General features: G+C 38.5%; 2 protein-coding genes across 2 annotated transcripts; one reads left to right on the top strand and one right to left on the bottom strand.

Annotated features, from left to right (window-relative positions):
* The first annotated feature begins 882 nt into the window (after positions 1-882).
* LOC104877989 (DEAD-box ATP-dependent RNA helicase 27-like) lies at positions 883-1,907 on the top strand. The gene is made up of 3 exons (XM_010647638.1): positions 883-927; positions 984-1,069; positions 1,373-1,907. The coding sequence occupies exons 1-3, from the start codon at positions 883-885 to the stop codon at positions 1,905-1,907; spliced, it is 666 nt and encodes a 221-aa protein (XP_010645940.1).
* Positions 1,908-3,744: 1,837 nt separating this feature from the next.
* Positions 3,745-17,280, bottom strand: LOC100256769 (tubulin-folding cofactor E). The gene is made up of 15 exons (XM_002275699.4): positions 16,848-17,280; positions 15,497-15,667; positions 14,035-14,081; positions 10,250-10,396; positions 10,066-10,140; positions 8,318-8,427; positions 8,085-8,227; positions 7,881-7,942; positions 7,367-7,474; positions 7,245-7,279; positions 6,286-6,351; positions 4,817-4,908; positions 4,655-4,731; positions 4,490-4,567; positions 3,745-4,186 (listed from the first exon to the last, which is right to left on the bottom strand). The coding sequence occupies exons 1-15, from the start codon at positions 17,161-17,163 to the stop codon at positions 4,088-4,090; spliced, it is 1,626 nt and encodes a 541-aa protein (XP_002275735.1). The 5' UTR covers positions 17,164-17,280; the 3' UTR covers positions 3,745-4,087.
* Positions 17,281-23,719: the final 6,439 nt, after the last annotated feature.

Genomic DNA, 23,719 nt, shown 5'->3' with positions numbered 1-23,719 from the left:
GCGGTTTCGAAATGAGAATGGGATGCCTCAGAGACGTCAACGTCATCTCTGGTCTGCCGGCGGCGATCAGCGCGGGGAGATTGGATATACAGGACGATGAGAGGCACGTGACAAGGTATGCTTTTCCCACCTGGCAAGATGTCCTTGCTGTTGACTCCAAAAGCATAGAGAATGCCATAAGACGTGGCAGTTTGGCTGTGACTGAGGTTTCTTGTATTAAGAAAATGTTGAACTGTTTGCTGGGGAGAAAATGCAAATTATGCCTTGGGTACTTGTGCGATTTAACAGTTGATGAAATCAAGACGGAGCTCTCTCATTTCAAGGGGATTGGTCTCAAAACGGTTACATGTGTTTTAATGTTCCATATTCAGCGAGATGATTTTTTTTTTCCTGTGGACACATACATGTAATTCAGATTGGGAAGGCCTTTGGTTGGGTACCCGCAGGAGACGCGCAAGCCTGCACTGGCCACTGCTATGTTCAGCGCTGTATCCTTCATGCTTGGTGCTATCACTTCAGTCGTATCTGGTTTCCTTGGGATGAAAATGGCCACATATGCTAATGTAAGGACAACCCTAAAAGCAAGAAAGGGTGTCAGGAAGACTCTCAGAAGGGTTCAAGAAGGTAGTCAGGTCCGGATCAGAATTGGGTCCTCTATTACTGGTTACGGCGAGGAAAGTAGGAATCATGTTGCTCGCCAACGGATTGCCATTAGGATGAAGAGCAAATGATCTTACCTTACCCCTCATCTACGAATGGAAAAGGATGTATAGGTGAGAACAGATTGTCTTCTTGGTATGAGCTCTCATTATGATGAGATAATGAACAATGAGAGGGAACTAAGACCCGGGTTCCTAACTGCTGGATCAAACATGGCTTACCATGAAAGGAATCATTGAGGCAGATGGTCAAGAGGCTCCGAATGTGGTACTGATGGCAAATGTACACTCTTTCATAATCTAATTCCCAGATTAATGCTCCAGAACAAGAAGCGGAGAATGAAAGCGCTGGTGGGCAGAGAGTCGGACTGTAATTACAACATGATCAGTAAAGGGAAGACGTTATCAGTGTTTGTGTCTCTCTAAATTGGTCATAGGAGATTTCAGAATGATAAAATGTATTTTCAGCACGATTGGAAATGTATGAAGTGGATAACATGAAGAGATTGCGGTCCTCTCCTCAACGCGACTTGTATTCCAAAGCTGAAACTGCCATTTACAGTAGACTCAATGCTCTGTGAAGAGAGAAGGAATACTCCTCTAGAATGGGCCCAGACGAGACTACTCCTGCATAATCATCTTTTCGGGAGTTGAAAAGATACACCAGAGCTGTGTAGGCTTGTTTCGAAGTCTCATTTGCTGGTTTCACTCAGGGAAGAAGTTTTCATTGACGAGGATCTTGCACGCTTATCATTCCAGACAACTCCTGTCTATGTTAATGTGGATGATGGGAGGACAAAGGTCACTAATAAAGGGCTGCAGCGAGGTTATTGTGTTGTGCCAAGTGCAAAGGAATCCGTTCTTCTGTTTTCTTTCTTGAAGAAGAATCTGTCAAAGAAAGTGATGGTTTTCTTCTCTTCATGTAACTCAGTGAAGTGCCATTCAGAACTTCTCGGACACATTCAGGTAGATTGCCTTGATATTCATGGGAAGCAAAAGCAGCAGAAGCAAACCTCCACCTTCTTTGATTTTTGTAAAGTCGAGAAAGGCATCTTGTTATGTACCGATGTTGCTGCTCATGGTCTGGACATCCTCGATGTGGACTGGATGTGTCAAAAGGTGAGTAAGGTAAAATCAGGCCGTGGGACCCACTCTTGCATGGCATGCATGGTCACCTCTGGACCACATGCCACCTACTGTTTCATTACCTTTGATTTTGAAAATGATTTCCCAAATCCCATTTTGTGAATACTTCTCAAATTCTGGTTTTCAAACAATCCCATTTTTCCATCATCCCATCTTAGAGCTTGTAGGTCTTAAAAATCCCATTATTAATAAAATTTTGTTGTCATTTTTCTTTCTGGCATGCAACCTTCATAACTTCCATGATTTTAAATTGTTTTGAAATAAGCAAAAATCAAATTCCGTAGTTCCGAATAATGGAATTTATGGAATTAATTCATGCGAGAATAAAACGAGCTTTGGTGGGGGCCCTACATCAAATAATCTTATTTAAAATAAAAATGAATTTGAATGAGATGTCATGCATGTTATTGGTGTTTCTTTATCTGGTTTGATGATATGAGTAATATACTTTATGTTCATTACTATGCACTAATCCCATTTTGTGATAGCGCGTTGCCGTTTGCTGATCAGGTACGCATCCACTTTCACTTCGGTTATCCTCTATTGCATATTCTGATACTCATATGTGCATGATTGATTCGAGTATTCATTGATTTTCTCATTGATTGCCATGTCAGCTTCATCTCATTAGTAGAGACCCGACTTTAGGGACTTAGAGGGGTGCTACGATCTTTACCGTACCTTCCCAATAAGTAACCTGACCTCCGAACTCAATCCGGTTTTTCACAGACCACCTTTTTTCCAAAATAAGGAGTCACACTTAGGGTTTTTCTTTCTTATTTTGTTTACTCTTTAAAAATAAAACAAAAATAAGTGGCGACTCCAAGTCATTTTCTTAATCAATAAAAATAAATTTTTCAAATAAAAATTGAGCTCGCCATCGAGTGGGAAACGCATGAGCCGAAATGCGGGGTCCACAACATGACACCAATTGATTGATGGTACTTTTCAATGCCTACCGAAAAATACCCTTTCCTATTGTTCTAGAGGGTTGATAATATTTAGTTTTATACATTCTTCATTTACCCAAAAAAAAAAAAAAAAAAAGGGCTTCGATTGGAATGATGGAACTAATACTCAAGGAATCGTGGACCATCCATTCCTACACCAATGGTAGTCTTGGTCTTGGTCTTTCCTCACCTACCAAAGCCTCAACCTCACCTTCAACCTCTTCACCCACTCCTCTATTTCATCTCCTCTACCCCTCCTCCTCTCACCTCTGAAGGTTAGTTTTCACCAGCAAGACTTTGAGCGGCATGGCTTCAATCTCCTTCTTCAGTATCTAAAGCACCTCTCTTCCATCCCATTTTGATAGCTCTATATCTCTCTTCTTCAACCCTTATGTTCACCTACCAAGCCTTGAGTTACTCAACTTAGGGGATCATGATCCCAGTGATTACTTTCCAAAGCTCAATAAGAGCTTCTTGGATCTCTCTCCCACAAACCTCGGTGTAGAACTTCCTGCTTCAACTGACAATCTAAATACTGCATACTGTTAAGATCTTGTGTTTGAAGAGTTTAGATTGTCAATTGAAGTTGGAAGTTCTCCACTTAAGTTTGTGGGGGGTCTTCTTATTGAACTTTGAAAAGTTACCACTAAGATGGATGCCTTATAAGTTAAGAGTACCTCAAGGTTTGGAAGGTGAACACCTCTGTAAAGGGATTGGATAGGGAAGATTCTGCAACCTCATTAGATTTTCATGAACAAATAGAGAAATGTTTGAAGGCTGCCTTATATTGCTCATTGAACCATCAAACTTTCTCCATTGAGATTATTCTTAAATGGAAAAAACCCGACAAAAATTTAGACAAGGATGATTTGAAGGAGGAGAGGAGAAGAAGAGGCTGTTCTTCCATGTCAGTTTGGAGTTGATGCAAATGGTTTTAGCGGTATGCATAAAGCTTGTTTATAGTGTTCCTTTCTTGGCAGAAGGCAAGGTTTTCAGCAGTAACAAATATTTCTTCTCACTCTCTGCTAATTGTCTCATTAAATGTTACACAGCATATTTAAATTGACAATTGAATAAAGATCAAAATAAAAGGGAAGATAAAAACAAGAAAACCCAAATCTTAAAGCATCAACCTGGTACACACAAATTTGAGGAATGTGAAAGTCTGTAAATCCAAAAACAAGTACCATCCAAACACTTGGAACTAGACAAAATGTTGCAACAAGAATCATGGAAGTTTCTGGGGTTGATTCACGTTCATCAACTCTTCTTGTCTTCGATGGTTGTTTCCAGTTCCAAAGTCCATCAAAGAGCTTCATGGATTTACCTTCATCAACTCTCTTCATCTATGAGAATGGTTGATTCACTACCGATTCCAAGGTCCATCAGTGATGCCATTTCATCGTCAAGCAGTATTGGCAACGGGGAACCCTGAAAATCAAGGAAAGGTTACCCAGCTTAGACAGAGCACTTGCTCAGCTAAAATGCCACCTGAGAAATTTTTCTGGGAAAGTTCCTAGAAAATTTTCTTGGTATCCATTTGGCGGTGTCTGAACTTCAGGAATTCATGAAAAATACAGCTTCCAAGTCCCACCAACTCGAGGATCGATATTTTTAAGTTTCCATAATCATATTATCAAAATGTATCAGAATGTCCAAATGAAGGCACAGTACTTAATCACATACCAGACATAAATAACCAGAAGTCACAACAAAAGGATGTCAAATACAAACCTCTTCTTGAAGAAACAATCTCGGCTTGATAGATTTCAATTTGAAGAAACTCTCACAAAGATTCTTTAGCTTGCCAATCTGAAAGAAATGCAATATTTAAGCCACTTGTTAAAACTACCTCTGGCCTAAACCCATGCTTCAAGAAAAAGATGGAAGTGCTGTTACCGTGGTGGTTGCTGGCAGTTTCTTTGTCAGCGGGGGCTTTTCGCCTATGGATGCTCCAATGCATTTCAGATTGATAGCTACAAAAAGAGCAGATAAGAATCATTAGGATATCGACATTTTAAGTCCATGTTATATGCTGATCAGAAAATTTTTGTATCGTACAAAGAAGTCCAGAAGCCATTTTTTGAGGACCAGCTGCTCCAGTCAAGGGTCTTTCATCCTCGATTCCATGAAATTCTTTAAGCTCGGCAAACCTGGAATTGAGTTCAGGTCCAGAATGAGAGGCTGGAAGATTGATATAATAATTAGAAAAACGAACACACAGGAAAACAGTAGCAAATATTTTGATCATTGGTGGGTAGGGCATACCCAATTTTGCCTAAAAAACAATATGGTACATATTATACACTAAATATGATACATGTGGACTTTGAATGTTCTCGTCAGTTTCTAAGAAAAAATATTCCAAACTCTGTCTCTCATCTGATTAGGGATCTTACATCAGTTGAATATCTCACAGCATCACAGCATAGGGAATTCCGATGCTTGGACCGAAACACAAGAACCATCATCACAATTGCAGTTGTTCAAGCTGATTGTTTTCTGTCTATGTATCTTTCCTTCTTGTTTGATACAAAAAAAGCAAGGAACAGAATGCCATTACTGTGTCCCAATAAAATTAAGGCTTAGTGTGTAGTTATCAACCAATCATTGACCTCTTCTCTAACATATGCAAATTCAAGTGCAGCTCAAGACAACATTGATGTGGCACTGAGCATCAATGACAATTATTTTCAGGTAAATAATTTTCTGGGATGGCTTACTTTTTTATCAACATAATCTCTGTGGTATTGTCAGAAAGAATATTCAGGATGTGAGCAGAAATACAACTTTGCAATATAGAATTTGACGTCAGTAGAACTCTAGGGAAATGTCTGTTTGAGAACTGCTTTTAAAACAAAAAACTGTTTTCCAAACTCAAAAACATGTTAGGTAATTTTTTGAGGACTTGTTCTGAAAGCAAGGTGTTTTCTGAAAATATATTTTAACTGTTTTCAATCGTTCCCACATAATTTCTGAGGTTTGTTTTAAAAAATAATTATGCAAGTATGAAGAATAATTGAAAATAAAACACTACACATAAAAGTTGTTTTTTAGAAATATTTGGAAACACAGAAAATAGGTTGAAAAAAATTCTGAGTTCCCAAATAAACTTTTGTCATAAAAAACATCAAAGAACTGTTTTTAAAAAATTATTCTCAAAAGCTATTTTTGAGATTTGTTTTTGAAAACATTCCCAAACAGGCCCTAGTATTTTATTTCCGCAAATTACAGAAAATCTTTCTTTCATTCTCTCTGATGCAAAACATGCTAGCAAGAAAATGGAAACTTGGTTTAATTGAGTTCCCTGAATTGGAAATATCATAATACACATTGCAGTCTACTTTAGCTTAAGTAGTAATTGATTAGGAGCCTACATTGGCAGGTCCTTCACAAGTTTTATAGGCTGTAGCAAGTTACTCAAGCAGTTCATAAACAGCATTCAGCCAATGGTTTCAATTGTGTACAGCAAAGGGCGGTGAATGTAACTGTAGCAACGAAAAAGGACAAAAAAAAACAGAAGAGAAGACCTGGGGTGAAGCCGCGTGATTTCTTCTGGGTTGCCATGCATCTTTGATATGACTAAGCGAACATACCTGTAAAATTCCGAGTCAGAAACAGAATTCTAATTCTCAGACAATCCACATGTTTAGTACAACCAACTCCAGTTACAGCTGATCTCTAAGGGCCTCTTAAAGGAAAATAAATCACAATGAACACAAATGTGGACTCCAGTGTCTATGAGTTTTTCAACCAACAATAAATGAACATTTCAAAATTTGAGAAGTGCCTGAGGGGCACCATAGGATAGAGGTATGGGCATTGGGATATGTCCTGGACGTGCCATATGCCAACAGGCATGTCCAAGAAAAAGAAGAGGACCACATTAGTAACTGGTTAGGACTTCTCTTGCACACTTCATTTCCTATATTACATGGTCCACTCAAGTTAAGCATTTCATGTTAAAAGGTACCCCATCTCAACATTGGTTATAAACGAAGAAAATAATGGATACATCAAGAATTTAGATATTCCCATGGTCCTAAGATTCAGAGGTTAGAAGGATCTGCAACCTAGACATGAACCAACACCCAATGCCAGAGCCTGAGCCTTGGTTTCCAGCTTGATAAAATTGTAGAAATGATATACCTATCAAAAATAAAAAATTGTACAAATGATACAATAAAATAAATGGTAAAAAATTTTAATTCAACACAAATATGGTCGGTCGGTATTTTCCTTTTACTTCTTTCTTTTATTTTGATTCTTCTGAAAATAAAGTAAGAACATGATTTGCAGGACTAAAATGAGCTCCAGAGAGCCTAGGATAAACACATGAAAACAAAGAAACATATAGTTATTAGCATATTGGAAACGAATAAAATAAATGTCAAACTTAAATACATGGTAAAAATTTGTGCAGGCCCACAGAAACCTAAGGTAAGGAAAAGATGACATAATGGACCGGCCTGGGAAAGGAATAACTTACCGGATCTCAGATTCCTTCCTCTCACGACGACTGACCTGAAAGGTTATTACAGACAGATACATCAGATTTATCACAACCTTGTAAAGCAGCAATTGGGTCCATACACAACATCTAGAGTTTACCTCACTCCCATTCAGTATTTCAACTTTCGATAACCTTGCAATTAAAACAAATCTTGGGATACCACCTCTTCCAGGATCAGCTACTGGATTCTCAGAAAGCCTAATATCCTTTCCACATGAAGAATGAAAACAATCAGAACACAGACCCTTCAACTTGTAAAGTTGATGATTGACGACTAAGTGTATGTTGAAGTTCATTATCACAATAGACAATTCAGTTTCCATTCCCACTGTGCAATCAGATTAAGTCCTAGTTAGCAGTGACAAATTCTCCAAATAGGAGATTGAGCTTTGCTATTCACATCATTATTCTGGACAGTCAAATTGCTATCTGACCAGAAAAAATAACCTGAGAAACCAAATTTTATACATGACCTATGATTTACAATCAATAATGGCATTACAAACCCTAGAAATTCAGCTTATTTTTGCATCACTATAGTATGCATATAAAACTAATCTGGCGACTCAGAAGAAGTATGAAAGAAGGGTCAGTCACAACACAAAACCTTACCTTCAACATAGGGAAAGAATTTAGCGAGTCAACAGAGGCCAGATCCTCGATGTTGTTACCACCTGAAGCATGAACGAATAAAAAACTAAATAAACATTCATAAGAATCCATGAATGAATAAAAACAAAATAAGCATTCATAAGAATCCAAGATAGCCAAAAATAAGGATGTGAGAATGCTTAAAGAGGAGTCTTGATATATTACCTAGAAGAAGACAATGCAAATTCTGGAAGGGCTTACAACCTTTTTCAAGAGAGTCAATACCGTTGAGCAGTTGATGTATTGCATCAGAATCAGGGTAAAATATGTGCTTCAAATGGTTCTTGTTCAAATGAAGCTGCTCCAAGCTGAACACTATGCATAAGAAAATTTGGCAACATATACAGTAAACTTTATCTTAAGATTTTCAACAAAAAAAGGACAGTTCTTTCTAATACCTTCTGAGCTGGGAAAGCTTTAAGATTTCATCCCATTCAGCTATATGGTTATCTTCCAAATTCAGAAGCCGCAGATAATCAAATCCTTGGACAATAGAGGAAGAGGCAGGCTGGATAACAAAAAATAAAAAGAAAGGAAGGGATGTACTGTTAAACAGCTGTATAGATGTTTGAGAATTTAGAACTGCTTAAGCAGAAATATAAAAATAAAAATAGAAATGGAAATCCAAAGAAAACCAGTGGCACCCATCAAATAGAAATGGAACAACGAAAATTAACAACAATCAAGAACAATGTATTCTTAGTCAGAAAACCATTCCATCCTAAGCTTTAAGGTCTCCCAATTCTTAAAGCATTCCAATAGGGGAGTGTTGAGCGTAAGTGTTCAAGAAAACATTGCCCTTGAGGCCTGGCTCAAGTGCCAAGGGGTTGGGGTGAGGATGTGGGAAGTTCCAAGTTCAAATCCCAATTAGTACAAAAAAAGAAGAAAGAAACGGTTACCAATCAAAAACAATAATAATAAAATCTTCAAGACAATATAACTTGCTTAGTACATTCTTCTGTCATGCAACCTTCCAAAGGCAAAGGTTCCTTCCATCATGCTTATTTCTTTCATTTTTAGTTTTAGTAACAGGGAAACCTATTAGCCCCACTTCTCAGATATGGGGGAAAACAATGGATGCACAATCTTCCCCTCAAGGATTGTATCTCAAATAAGCTCAGAAAGGACACCTCCTGTCATGCTCATTAGCACAACTCTGTTAATAATTCTTACTCTTGATGAGCAACCAAACACAAATTGGATCTATCTTTCCAAATTTAATTAGACCTCCATAAGATGTTGAAACTTGAAATATTCTCCTAGTATTGAGTTGTTAGGATTTGATAAATGGTAAAGGGGAGATGGCATAAAGGCAGCCATCCCATAAAATTTTTTAAATTTGCAGTTTCACCATTGGGGAGAAGGGTAATTCTCAATCAATGGACTTGCCCTCATATTGAATGTCTCAAGCTTAACCTCGAAGAATGTGCATTGGACAATCCAGTGCCACATAGGCATTGGGCACATCTTCAGATAACATTTTTTTTTGTGTTGATTTAGATCTTCTCTATTTCCTAAAAAGAGGATTTCAATACATTTGAGCAGCGATAGTCATTGTGAGTAAATGTTTTCTGGAGCTATCATGGCTTACATTTTCAACATGCTTGGAGGAGCATACAGTGATTTGTATAATGGTGCAATAGCTTATTTTGCAATTAATGTTTTTCTATATTAAGAAATTTTATTATTATACTGAAAAAAATGTGATTGTTTGTCAAACAAGATATTTATAGTTAGTTTCTTTCTCTTTTCTTCAACCTCCATGCCATGATTACTACATGTCTTTGGACTCTTCATTATTTTTTTCTTTCACTTTCATGTACCATTCTATACTTTCTGTTTAGCAAGGCTGATGGAGAATCTAAAAGACTGCATGAGATGAGACAAGTCAGCTTTTTGCATCTTTGGCAACCTAATCAAAGAACAACCAGGATCGGTCGTGGGGTTCCTGTGTTGAGGGGGCTCTTTCAGAGCATGGTGAGCAAAAGAAGTGCAGCCCTTTGCTCACTCTACTTTAACAGAACAAAGGAATGGCATAATAGTATACCTCAAAGAATGTATAATTTAAAATAATTCCCCAACCAAATTAAAATTGATCACAGACTAAGGAAACTTAGCAAACACCATTGGAGGGGAAACAACACACCGTTATTGCCCTTAAATTGTTTCCCATCAGATGTAGTTCTTCTATTGCTGGAAGTGAATGCCTAATTATTTCAACCTGCCAACATAAAAGATGATATTTTTAGTGACTCGAATAAATTCTAGGGAAGTATAGGAGGTGAAGAAGAAGAAGAGGAAGAATAAAAATAATAAAAAAAATGGGACACCTCCTTCCATTTAATGCCAGTATTGTTTAAAACCAGAACCCGGAGGTTCATTAGAAGTGGTAGCCCAGTAATATCATGTGCCATAAGGTTGTTAGATAGGTTTAGAGCTGCAAGGCCTGGTAACTGTACACAGATAGTTCCAACATCCTGCAAGGGAAGAGACCAATTTAAACAAGAAAAACGGTTGTTCAGCATAAGTAATTATTCCTCTAAAAGCTGTCTGCCAATGACAAATATGCACATGAATAGGTTTTTCATTTTAACATTTAGACTTGCAAGCTTTTGAAGTGGCAAAACAAATCTTTGGATCATCATGATATTGACCACCCAAATTCACACAATAAAATTTATTACAAGTTTATAATATCCTGATTTCCTAAATTAATTATTGTACAAGAGATACAATAAATATAGATTCATATGACATTGGCACCCATAGTTGTCAACATGTAGACCAAATTTTGTATTTATTTTTCTATATTTATGTGTTCTGCATCACATTATAAGGCGTGCTTTAATTTGTTGACATATATTGGGAATTGGTTAGACGAAATATTGGGACATCTATAAAATGCATATATTTTTGGAATAAAGTATAGAGCACATAATGAATTTCATGAAGGATATTAAAGCCTTGCTTGCTTCACTAGATAAGTGTTCTGTACAAGATATACATATTCCAAGATATTATATCATTTTGGATAAACCAAATAAACATGAGATTCAACAAACCCAACAATCATGGATGATCAGAGCTGAAAATGCAGTAAATTGTAAGGGATACTTTTGTCACAAGTTCACAATAACCATTTAAGATCCCAAAACAAAGCAAGGATAGTGAAAGAAAATATAAGAGGAAGGAGGTGCTTGTACATGTGGATCTTAATTGGAAAAAGGGTTTAGACCACGCCACACCAAGCAATTGAGAAGTTGCAATAGGGCTTGAAAATGCGTTCTTGTATATAATATATTTGGCCTTTTTGTGCACTTCTCTGACTTGATCCAAATCCAACTGAAAAACTTGTGCCATTACTTGTTTAAGTAACCCAGACTCAGTATACTTACCTGAAAACTTGCTGATCATAGTCAAAATCCATGTAAACTCTAACCTATGCTTAATCCCTTGGAAGTATGTAACTCATACTCACCCAAATTTGTACTAGAATTGCCAACCTAGCTATGTAATGAAAAAATTTTCTGAAAAGAAGAGTGGAAGTGACTCTGCAATGCATAATAACTATGGTCCTTTAGGAATACAATTCTACATTCTATCTTGAGCACCTATCCCATGAACCAAATGTTGCCTTTGGGTAAAAGTACCAAATAATATAATACATTAACAAAATGAGATACTAGAGCTTTGATGGAATCAATTTAACAAAATAAGACATTTCAAGACATTGATTCATCATAAAATCCATGAGAGGCACATTCCTACAAGAGCCTGACTAAACTACCAACAAATGCACTGTGAGAATGTATATGGTATGTTTAAGGTAAGTTCCAAGCATTATTATGACTCATTCCAAAAGGAGGGAAAAAGAACTGCAGAAAAGAAACGAGTAGAAAAGAAAAGAAAAATTACAAAAGCACATTCCACTCTTGAGAACCCCCAAAAGAAGAAAAATGAAATAAATTCAAAGCAAAAGGCAGGGAAAAAAGGAGTTTCGAATAGTTCGATTTTAAATTTCAAGTACCCTTTAGAGACAGTAAAATAATCTTTCTAAGAATAAAACTTTGATTTTTCTTGAAAACTATAAGAAAATAGTCAAACATTCATGTGTCTACGTATCATATATCTGCCAATTGTGTACCTGAAGAAAAACTTAAGAAGCAAGACATCTTACACATTATTTTGCATGAAAGAATATCTTAATAAGGGCTAATAATGCACATGATTTTATTATGGTAATGGGTTGCCCAGGACTCAAACCTGAAACTAGTCAAATAGAGTAGACAATTTCCTTCTTTATGTATCATTTTGTATATACATTATATTTTGTAGTGCATATTTTTTAAAATTGGTGTCAATACAAACTAACCGCTCCTCAAGTAGGCTGAGTTTTCCCATCTGAGCCCAGCTCAACCATTTATCTTGGCTTTAAGCTTTTTACAATCAGGATTGGGCTTGGTTGGGAAAGCTTAACCCAAACTTCTAGACCATATCTAAGATTCGATTGGGCATAGATATGAAGCCTTGAAAAACTTGAGCAAACCAAATTCAATGTAAATAGGTAAACATTACATATGACCCTTAAGAAAAAAATTCCCCACTTGGCCTAGCCAGCCTGGCAACCCAATTTCAAAAGCCTAGATGCTTTTTGTTTTCCAAGAGTAGGATTCTAGATTGAACTACATCATTCCTAAACTGATCCCTATTTAATTTCTGAACATTGCCACCTTTTGGTGGATCCAATTGATTAAGTGAGCACCTCCTTTTCCTTTTTGGAGAACATGGCTCCAGCATCCCAAATTTTGGGATACTGTGGTGGAATTAGCATCAAATTACTGGGTGAAAAAGCCATGAATTTATGCAAGAGCTTAGGGTAATCAAACTCAATCTTAAAGTATGCATTGGGTAATATGAGAGAGGAAATCATTGGTGCTTAAGGATGTTGATGATGTTGATCCTCTTAAGGGATTTGGGGAAAATGATGGATAGTCTAAGGTCTGTTAGAACCTCTAAGAAAGCAAAGCTGTGAGTAATCATGTTCAGAGAGAAGGTGAGATGAAAGCAAAAACTAGAGTTAATTGGGTTAAGAATTGGATTGCAGCTCTAAATTTTCCCATAGGGAGGCTGGTGGTAAGAGAAAAAGGAAGTTGATTAAGGCCTTGTGTGGATTGACTTCTAAGAAGCCAAAAGCTCTTTTTAAAGCTTAATAAGAGTTTCTACACCTGTTTGACTAATTTTGTTCATAAATTTATGGCTTAAAAAAAAGAGCTTAATGTGGAAGTCAAGAAAATATTGCTTCTCATAGAAGCTCTATTTTGGCTTATGCAAGAAGTTCTTTCATGTTTAATGAAACTTTTACAATTTGAATATGACTCTTTAAAATTTGTGACTTGGGCCTTGCCTTCAACTTCCAGATAAAGGCAAAAACAAGAAGTTATCCTAAACAGGCTCTGAGTCAATTTGTATGCTGATAATCTAGCCAAAAAACATTTTTCACGACAAAATTGCAAAAAGAATGATATAGAATCTACCTTGTGCACAAGGCAAGCAGAGTTAATAAATTATATTTTTTGATTGGCACAAAAAACATATATATATTAACACCACCTAGCAAAAGCACTCCAATACATAGGAAGTATACAAAGTTTATAAATTATATAATTATGAAATCAACTACTTGAACTAATAAACCCACAACTTAAACAAAATCTCTATGCTCCAGCATGCTAGGAAGTTACAAGGTCAAAATCAAGATAATAATCATATCAAAAACCTTCTAGGCAGAGGTGGTGCAACTGAGGTAAACAATGTTGTAGATGCAACAGCTTAGGAATCGTACCACTGTTAAGACTAAGCAACAGATTCCATCATTTTGAAGTTCCAAACAGATCATCAAAGATCAATGACAGTACAGAGGCAAATAATCATTACTGGCCACCCACTAGGACAATATAGATTAGATGAGTAAAAACTGTAGTATTCATGGTAAACAAAAATATAGTAGAAATCAAGAAAATGATACAAAAAGTTGTTTAAGTCTAGCACACTCAAAATGCAGCCTTAGCTAGGATGAAGATGTAGATTTATATAACCTACTTAAAAAGAAACATACTTTCCATTCTGAAAGCAGATTGCCAGTCAAATCTAGCTCCTTTAGATCTGCAATATGAGCATTAAAGATTTAGTGGAAATTGCAGATAAAACCATGTGCAACAGAAGTCTAGTAACATGAAATAGAGGTCACATCCTGCAGGTATAGTCTCATTAATGTGAGGACTTTATAGGTAATTCAAGGGGAAAGATGAGAGACAATCCATCCTGCCTATTGAATTAAACAGGGGGAATTGAAGAACTATTACAAACAAATGCATGTCTATTATACAGGCTTAAAAATATAACCAGCACATAGACATAGAATCTGTTGTTCTGTACAAGGTCTTTAATGCAACCAAAAAAAATTATTATTATTAGAAAAATATAACCATCTTGTTATCCTATAACAAACATAAAAAATTTAGATGGAAAAAGAGAGAATAGAGGGTTCATTGATGAGTCTACCCATCTCTGAGGTATCCATTTTTCTTTTATTATATTTACAATACCTTGTTTTGACTGTATCACACTATATATCATTCGTTGGGGCCCTCAAAATCATCCCAATCTAAATATATGACAAGTTTACCAGATATTGTAATTACTGTTGATCAACAAGAAGAATGAAGGACTCTTCATGAATGTATCATTTTTGTTTAATCAATACAATTGTGGCCCAGTTCTCGCAGATATTTCATTCTATCAAATGATGACATTATAGCTTTAATCCAAAATAATTCTGAATAAATTTGTATTCCCTATTTGTGAGGGTCATTCTAGCTGCATAAGAAATCCTTGATTAATAATAAGATAAATAACAACTTTTATCGAAGTAATTAAAACGAATACTAATTAAAGAGACCCTTGAATTACTCAATATCTCTTAGTAATGACCAATGACCGCTAATGTGATTTGGAATAAAATAATAGTAATATCCATCTATGTAAAACATGACATAGCTCTATCTAAGAACTTCTAAAAATGGAAAAAAGAAAAAAGAAAAAAAAAAGTTCTGCCCACTTTATTAGGAGGTTAGATTATATACTTTATCTCAATTCAGCCATAAACAAGTTTGAATGAGCTTCTTGTAAGCTAAGCTCAAGTAGTACTTTGCACAATTCTACTTACTAGCTTTTCCTAACTTGTATGTGGTTCACTCGTCTGGGAAGTGTTTTTCCTATTCTAGGCCAAGATCCAAAAGGACTGTTCCATTCCAAACCAGTGCTATGGCATCCTTACTTGACCACCCTTTGCCAAACTACAGAATACATGATGGAGAAGTGATATTCGGTACTTTTTTTTATTAGTGCTTGACCCTCAAAGAAATTTTCACAATAAAGCATTATTGGATTCATCCTTGTAATAAGAGAAAAACAATTAGGACATTATAAATAGAAAATACTGAATAAAATACGAAGCATCACAAGTTAGAATACAATAAAAAAAAAAAACTAAATTGAGAGAAAAATGGACAACCTACTTGGCACGACACTACAGATCTCAAATGGGGCCCCAATAGAGCTAACGCCTAAATAAGATAGTGAAGCAGCTGTCAACTCTTCAAATCGACTTAGCTTGTCTTCAATTTGTTCTTTCCCCACAAGTTGAACAGATACTCGTCTGTTGCTTGCTGAAAGGACATACATTTCCTCTGCAACATAATAAGAAACACCAAATAAAATAAACTCTCCAAGGTTTTTTTCATGTTACCCATATCCAAAAAAACATATACTGAGATTACGAGGGTGAAAGCTACAGGAAGACACAAAGAGTTAAAAGCAATGCCTATAAGATGAAAATAATGCAAGACCTGAACGATGAATAGGTCCAAGCCAAATATATAAAGAAAAATGGCCTAATGCAAATGAAGCCTATAAATGTATTAAAATATACAGGTTTTGGCAACAAACTCATTCCTAACGGTAGATAGTAGAAGCAGATTGGCATTCAAACTTAGAGTAGTGATAAAAACAACTTTATTGAACGGCACATAACTGTAAGTACTCAAATCCTGTAATGTGATACGAGAAAGCATTGTTTATAAAGTGATTGCATTAGCAAATTCCCAACAGTGATGAAAATTCCAAATAAGAGTGTTGCAGAAAGTAACATAAAGTCTCCACCTTCTTCACAAAAGAGTTAATAGATTCCTACTCCCCTCTATTTTTCCTCACTTTCTTTCAAAAAACAACAAAGACATCAGAGAAGCAGCTGCCGTCACTTTGGCAATGTCTCACCATTTGCGAGTATACTGGAGAGTCCAGAGTCTAAAACCCCATTCTCATTCTCATGCATGCAAGCATGGGAAAATATACTTCACCATGACTTTTAACAAGGCTATTTTACTCTAGGAAGAAAATTTCCAGACTTATACTGCAGTTCTCTTCTAGTTCCCACTTCCCACATAGCCTAGAATCAAGATTATTTGCTCTTAATCTGTAATTACTCAATCCTCAATACTTGTTTCAGCAGAATCAATAAAATTACTGGAAATTCTCAACTATTTCACCTATCCAAATCCTTCTATTAAACTTCAGGCCAAAAATGTATATCAAACAACCATATAATGCAAGGTTAAACTACAAATTATCGGAAAAGCTCAAGCCATTAGGTTATGTGCCAACACTGTATATGCTAAACACTTGAACCTAATGTCTGCATTTCCATCCAAAACATTCCAAAAGCCCTTCAAAAAAGCAACTTTTTCTGAACAAACACAATAAACCCCAAGAAATTACAATCTACCCAGACCCCACTAAACAAACACAAACAAAAAACCAAAAAACTAAACAAAAACAATTAAACAAGCAAAAATCACTATTGGGTCATGCCTTCCTCTTCCTTGGAGGTAGTGGATCGGTACCGGAGAAGTAGCGCTTGGAGCAGCGAAATCCCAGCCGATAGATTGTGAGGGCGAACGAACGACCCAGATTTGGCGGCGTGCGCCTGGAAATAGCGGCGTCCGTCTAGGGCGCCGTCGTGTTTGGCGTCGCCATTGTCCCAGTCGACGCCGACCCACGTGCCCGAATAGCCCTGTACGGGTCCGACGTACTTCACTGTGCCCATTCGGCGGGGGTCACCGAGTGAGTGGACTCGCTGGCCGAGTCGAAACTCGGCGGGAGAATCGGCCGAGTCCGGATTCTGCATCTTCACCTTCTTCCTCAGATCACATCATTTCAATGTACAGCTTTGTAGAGAGATATAGGGGCTTGTCATGCATTGCTCTCATCTCTGAAATTTATCAATTTTATTTGAATAATGATTAAAATAAAAAATAAAACAAAATAAAAAGATTATAAATTCACATTGATTATATTAGGAAATAAATATATTAGAAAAATGAAGAAAGTTTGAGTTTTTTATTATCCTTTTTATATTTTTTTTATATTTTAAACAAAATAATTAATAAATAAATAATATATTTTTTAGTTCAAGCCCAATCCTAACCTTTTCACACTTTATCCATGTCAATCTGTCAATCCGAATCTTGGGTTGGGTAGGGATTAAATGGATTGGACCATCCAAAGTTGCAGCCTGATTGAAACCCTATTCTTGAATTTCCAAAATTTGTAAGTTGTTTAATAACTTTTTCGAAAATAGGAATGAAAAACAGTTTTTTAAAATAGTTTTTTGAAAATTGTTTTATAATGCTTTGGAAAACAAAATTCTATTTGAAAATTTAAAAAAACGCCGCAAAAAGTCTCCAAAAACTAGAGAATGATGGAGGAGAGAGAGAGAGCAAGAATGATGCAGGAGAGCGAGTGAATCTGCGTGTGAACGAGAGTGTAGAGAGCGATGTCCACCCAGGGTCTCGGAAAAACCTGAGGAAGAGTAGCTTCGGAGTCGAAGACTTTCGAGGTCGAGATAGATGAGAAGAAAGGCAAACTGCAAGCCACTATTGTGGAGAGGAAAAGAGGGATTTCTTCGTGGATCAAGTTGGGAACGGAGAGCCTAGGGCTCTTTATAGAATGTCTGGTTCTTTGCATTAAGGACACGAGAACTGGAAGATGGGAAAGAAAATGGAAGGAAAATAGGAGGTCCTATTTGTTGGGTGTGCAATGAAAACAAGAGAGGGTGTTTTCTCCAGCTAGGCGTAGTAGATCTGGATAAGAAAAGGTTCAGCATCTTTATCCCCAAAGGAAGATGAGTAAAGGGTGGTTGGGCTTCAATGGCGGAGACGTTACGGCGCTTGAGTGTTGCTATTGGAAGGAAGGAAAGCCGGAAGGACAAGACGATGTTGCTGAAGCCCAATTTGGTGAAAACCTTTGCGGAGGTGGTTAAGCTGCCGAGGAGCAAAGGCAGAGCAGCGGTTAGGGTGGAGGTCAGAGAAAATGATCTAAGCCGAAATTTAAACAAGTTGGTTCACTGCCTTGTTGGGTTTTGGAACCCTAGCTCAGTGAGGGGGGACAACTTGAAAAGTTGGAGGACCCAAATGGCAAAAAGTTGGGGGTTAAAGGGCAAATTAGGGCTAACAAAATTGGAAAGGGGTAAGGTATTACTGGAATTTGAGTTGTTGGCAGAAGTTGAGAAAGCTCTAAACCTTGGAAGAATTTCGGTTGGGAGGCTTCTTATGCGCCTGGAGAAATGGAGCCCTGAGACGGGGTGCTTGATGGAAGAGGAGCAAATGAGCGAGGCATGGGTGAGAATCGTGGGCTTACCCATCTCATTATGGGATCGATTCATCCTAAGAAGGGTAGGGGAGGAGTGCGGTGGTTTCTTAATAGTCGATTCCCAAACGGAGAAGCTGGAGGAACTACAATGGGCCCGGATTCTGGTGAAGCTAAACGGTGAGGAGCTTCCTAACGCGGTGGAAATTTAGGTTGAAGAGGTTTGCTACTCGTTAACCCTTTGGTGGGAGGTTAGGTCGGTAATGAGAACATTGCTAGCAGGAAAGAGTGGAAAGAAATTAGGAGCAGAAAAAGAGGTTGGGGTGAGGTCTATGCACGCGCGGGCAAGTGCATGTTGGAGGAGGATGACGACTCAAGGCTCAAGGCCCAATTGCAGTCTACCGATGGGACGCGAGGGCAGATAAGCGGGTTGGGGAGCCCTTTGGATCGTCTTCGGAGCCTTGACAGGTTTTCGGATAGGCCCCATGGAGGACTGCAGCTTTTGGGTGGGCCCTCTAAGCCAGGCCCAATAGAGGACCCACAGAGTACTAATCTAGTTTTTGGGCCCGCTGGGCCAGATCTAGTTTTGTCTACCTCAAATGAGGTTGGGTCGCTTCTTATTGGGCTGACGACTATGAAGGACCCTAGGTGGGCCAAGGCAAAGGAGACCTTCGTGGCGCCTGGGCCAAACATTTGTCGAGGCCTGTCCCAGCCTTTGGTTGAGGACATAGCCCAAGTTGGTGTGGCTCGCCCCTTGGTTTTGTTTGGCCCAAGCTTATTGAGGAGTCTATACCCTGGAATCTCTATTTTCTAGGTGAAAGATGGCATGCGGAAGCAAATTGAGGAAGAACTTCATTCTAAGGAGAGATCAAAGACTGACCTTGCATTAATTGAGGAAGCATTGAGGTATGGGAACACTTTTAATGGAATGTTGGCTTTTGGGTTCTCTTCTTCTCCCTTTTTTTTTTCTAGTTAGGAGACAGTCCAGGGGGAAACCTCGTTTCGCTTGTTCAATGCTTCGGGGGTCTACAGAGGATGAGACCATCACTCGCTGGGAGTTGATGGAGGTAAACAATGGCAGCAATGAAGAAAGTAGAGAGGAGTTGTGCTTAATTCAAACTATGCCACAAGAAGTAAAAGGCTGGGAGAAGGTTAGTTGGAGGAAAACGATCTGGCTAAGTTCAGTAAGTTCCTGGGGTTTCCGATAGAAGGATTGGAGAAATACATTTTGGATTTTTTTGGTTAAAATCAAAAAGAAAAGGAAGAGAGTTCATAGAAAAACTCTTCTAGAGAAATCTAAATTTGAAAATGAATTAAAAAGACTAGAGTGTTCCATTAACTACGAGGGAGGGGGGGGGAAACATAAATGTGGTATGCAAGGAAAAGGGTGTCAGATCATGGAAGTCCAATGAAGTTAAGGCTTTTGAGATGGAATGTGCGTGAAGCTAACAATAGCTCTAAAAAAAAGGTGATTAAGGCCTTGATTAGAAGTCAGATGGTGGACTTGTTCTGTCTCCAGGAGACGAAAATTCAGGCAATGTCAGAGGGTGTGGTGAGGACTTTGGGCACTGGTAGGTTTCTAGATTGGGATGCCCTGGATGCTTATGGCTCTACGAGAGGGATATTGATTTGTTGGGATAAAAGGACCCTGGATGTGCTTGAGATGGAAGTGGGACACTTCTCAATTTCCTGTAGGCTTAGGAATGTAAAATATGGGCTCGTTTGGATTTTCACAAGTTTGTACGAAACGTTCTCTAGAGAGGAAATGGATTGTTTGTGGGAAGAGTTAGGGGCGATCAGAGGCATTTGGGATGATCCCTAGTGTTTAGGGTGACTTCAATGTCATTCTCTCCTAAAGGGAAAGGAGTAGCCAGGGAAGGCTAACTGGTGCAATGAGAAGGTTTGCCCAGATTATTGACAAGCTAGAGCTATTTGATCTTCCTTTGCAAGGGGGTGTGCTTACTTGGAGTAGGGGTAGGAATAATCAGTCTTGGGCTAGACTGGATAGATTCCTAATGACCTAAAATTGGCTTGATCAATTCAATGGGGTTGTCCAAAGCAAGCTGCCTAAACCCACTTCATACCACTTTCCCATCTTGCTGAAGGGTGGTGGGTTAAGGCGGGGCCGCTCCCCGTTTAGGTTTGAAAACATGTGGCTTAAAGTTGATGGTTTTAAGGACCTTCTTCGGGGATGGTGGCAGGGGTCTAGGGTGAGAGGGAGGACCAGTTTTAGGCTGGCCACTAAGTTGAAGGAGATGAAGTAAAAAATCAAGCTTTGGAATAGGGACGTGTTTGGAAGGCTGGAAGTTAACAAAAACTCAGCTCTTCAACAAGTTGAGTACTGGAATAGGGTGAAAAGTGAAATGAGCCTTTCAGAAGGAGAAATAGAGCTGAAAAAAGAAGCTAAGGAAACCTATAAAAAGTGGGTTTTACTGGAAGAAACCCATTGGAGACAATTGTCAAGGGAGCTGTGGCTAAAGGAAGGAGATAGGAATGCAGGCTTCTTTCAACGGATGGCAAATGCCCACTGAAGAAATAATTCCCTGGATAGAATTAAGATTAACAGGGTGTGGATGACTGAGGAACAGGAGGTGAAGGAGGGGATTGTGAATGTTTTTCAGCAATTGCTCTTAGAAGAGCCAAGCTAGAGAGCTGATATTGAGGGGTTGCACCTTCAACTTCTAAATTTCCGTGAAGTTGAAGCTTTGGAGCTGCCTTTCACTGAGGAAGAAATCCACTTTGCCCTTATGGAAATGAATGGTGATAAAGTTCCAAGCCTAGATGGGTTCACAATGGCTTTTTGGCAAGCCTGCTGGGACTTTGTGAAGGAAGAGATTGTGGATTTGTTTAAGAAGTTTTATGATCAAAGATCTTTTGCCAAAAGTCTTAATACCACTTTCCTAGTCCTCATTCCAAAGAAATGTGGTGTTGAGGACCTTGGGGATTTTCGGCCCATCAGCCTATTAGGGAAACTGTACAAGCTTTTAGCCAAGGTGCTAGCGAATAGGCTAAAGAAGGTTTTAGGAAATGTGGTTTCTGTGGATCAAAATGCCTTTGTGAGGGGTAGACAGATTTTGGATGCTTCGCTTATCGCTAATGAGGTGATTGACTTTTGGCATAAACGTAAAGAGAAATGACTGATTTGTAAATTGGACATTAACAAAGCCTATGACAACATCAATTGGAATTTTCTCATGAAGGTTTTGCATAAGATGGGCTTTGGGTCTCGGTGGATAGAGTGGATTTGGTGGTGCATTTCAACTGCCAAATTTTATGTCCTGGTCAATGGGGTGCCAACAGGCTTCTTCTCGAACACCAAGGGGTTGCGTCAAAGAGATCCTCTTTCTCCTTACCTTTTTGTCTTGGGTATAGAAGTGCTAAGTGCACTAATAAGAAGGGCTGCTAATGGGGGCTTCATTGCAGGCTGCAGACTTTAGGGGAGATGGAGGATGGAGATGAATGTCTCTCATTTACTTTTTGCTGACGATACAATCATTTTCTGCGAAGTAAGAAAAGAGCATCTTACCTCTTTAAGCTGGATTTTGGCTTGATTTGAGGCAGCATCCGACCTAAGAATAAACCTAACTAAAAGCGAATTAATTCCTGTTGGGGAGGTAGAAGAGATTGAGGAAATGGCAATGGAGCTAGGGTGTAGAGTGGGGCCTCTGCCCACTGTTTACTTGGAGCTGCCCCTTAGAGCCCATCACAAGGCTATGTCTATGTGGGATGGGGTGGAAGAGAGAATGAGGAGAAGATTAGCCATGTGGACAAGACAATATATTTTTAAGGGCGGGATTATCATCCTCATTAAGAGCACACTAGCCAGCATGCCTATTTACCAATTGTCCCTCTTTCGAATGCCCAAGATTGTCGCAAAAAGGCTTGAAAAATTACAAAGAGACTTTCTTTGGGGAATGGGAAGCTTGGAAAGGAAAGTCCACTTAATCAATTGGGAGGTGGTGTGTACTCAAAAGGAGAAGGGTGGTCTAGGCATACGAAAGATTAATCTTTTGAACAAGGCCTTACTGGGTAAATGGATCTGAAGATTTGCCTTTGAAAAGGACAATCTTTGGAAGAAGGTGATCGGGGTGAAGTATGGCCAAGAGGGCTTTGGGTGGAGGACTAATGAAGCTCACGGGACGTTTAGAGTGGGGGTTTGGAAGGAGATTCTGAAGGGGGCAAACTGGTGTTGGGATAACATAGAGCTTAAGGTGGGTAAGGGGACTAGAGTCAAGTTCTGGACTGATCATTGGTGTGGTAATGCAGTGCTATCCCAAAACTCCCCCCAATTATTCGCCTTGGAGGTCCATAGGAATGCAACGGTCAATGAAGTGTGGGACTCAAGCTTTGGTCAAAGAGGTTGGAATCTCATATTTTCTAGAGATTTTAATGATTGGGAACTGGATTTGATAGGAGATTTGCTTAATATGCCGAGGGGCTTTAGGATATCTTCAGAGGAGGACTCAATGTTCTGGAAATGAGGTGGTCATGGCACTTTTGGGGTTAGGGATGCTTATTTTCTGCTGGTTGCTCCCAACACCTTCGCCTTCCCGAATAAGTGCATTTGGGTAGATAAGGTCCCAACCAAAGTTGCTTTTTTTTTGTTTGGGAGGCCACGTGGGGGAAGATTCTCACCTTGGATAGGCTTAAAAAACGGAGGTGACAACTCCCTAATTGTTGTTTTTTGTGTGGTTGTGAAGAGGAAAATGTAAATCACATTCTTTTACACTGTATAGTGGTTAGGGTCCTCTGGGAGATCGTCCTTGCCTTGTTCGGGGTTCAGTGGGTATTCCCAGAGACAGTCAAAGAGGTGTTATTTAGTTGGAAAGACCCTTTTATGGGGAAAAAAAAAAAGAAAAAGATCTAGAATTCCATTCCGTTATGTATTTTTTGGACGGTATGGAAGGAAAGAATAGATTAGCTTCTAGGGGGGGTTCTTTAGCTATACAGAAACTCAAAAATTCTTTTGTATGTAATTTGTGGAGTTGAGCTAGGGTGTATATTGGAGAGGAGTCATCTTCGCTCTTAGGCTTTTTGGCGTGGCTAGCAGCCACTTAAGGGCTAGTAAGGTTTTATTATTGTGTTTTTTTTGTTCA

Source organism: Vitis vinifera, chromosome 18 (genome assembly GCF_030704535.1).
Source record: "Vitis vinifera cultivar Pinot Noir 40024 chromosome 18, ASM3070453v1".
NCBI classification, from domain to species: domain Eukaryota; kingdom Viridiplantae; phylum Streptophyta; class Magnoliopsida; order Vitales; family Vitaceae; genus Vitis; species Vitis vinifera.
The sequence above is the reverse complement of the archived record's forward strand: the minus strand, read 5'-3'. Positions and strand labels throughout refer to the sequence as shown.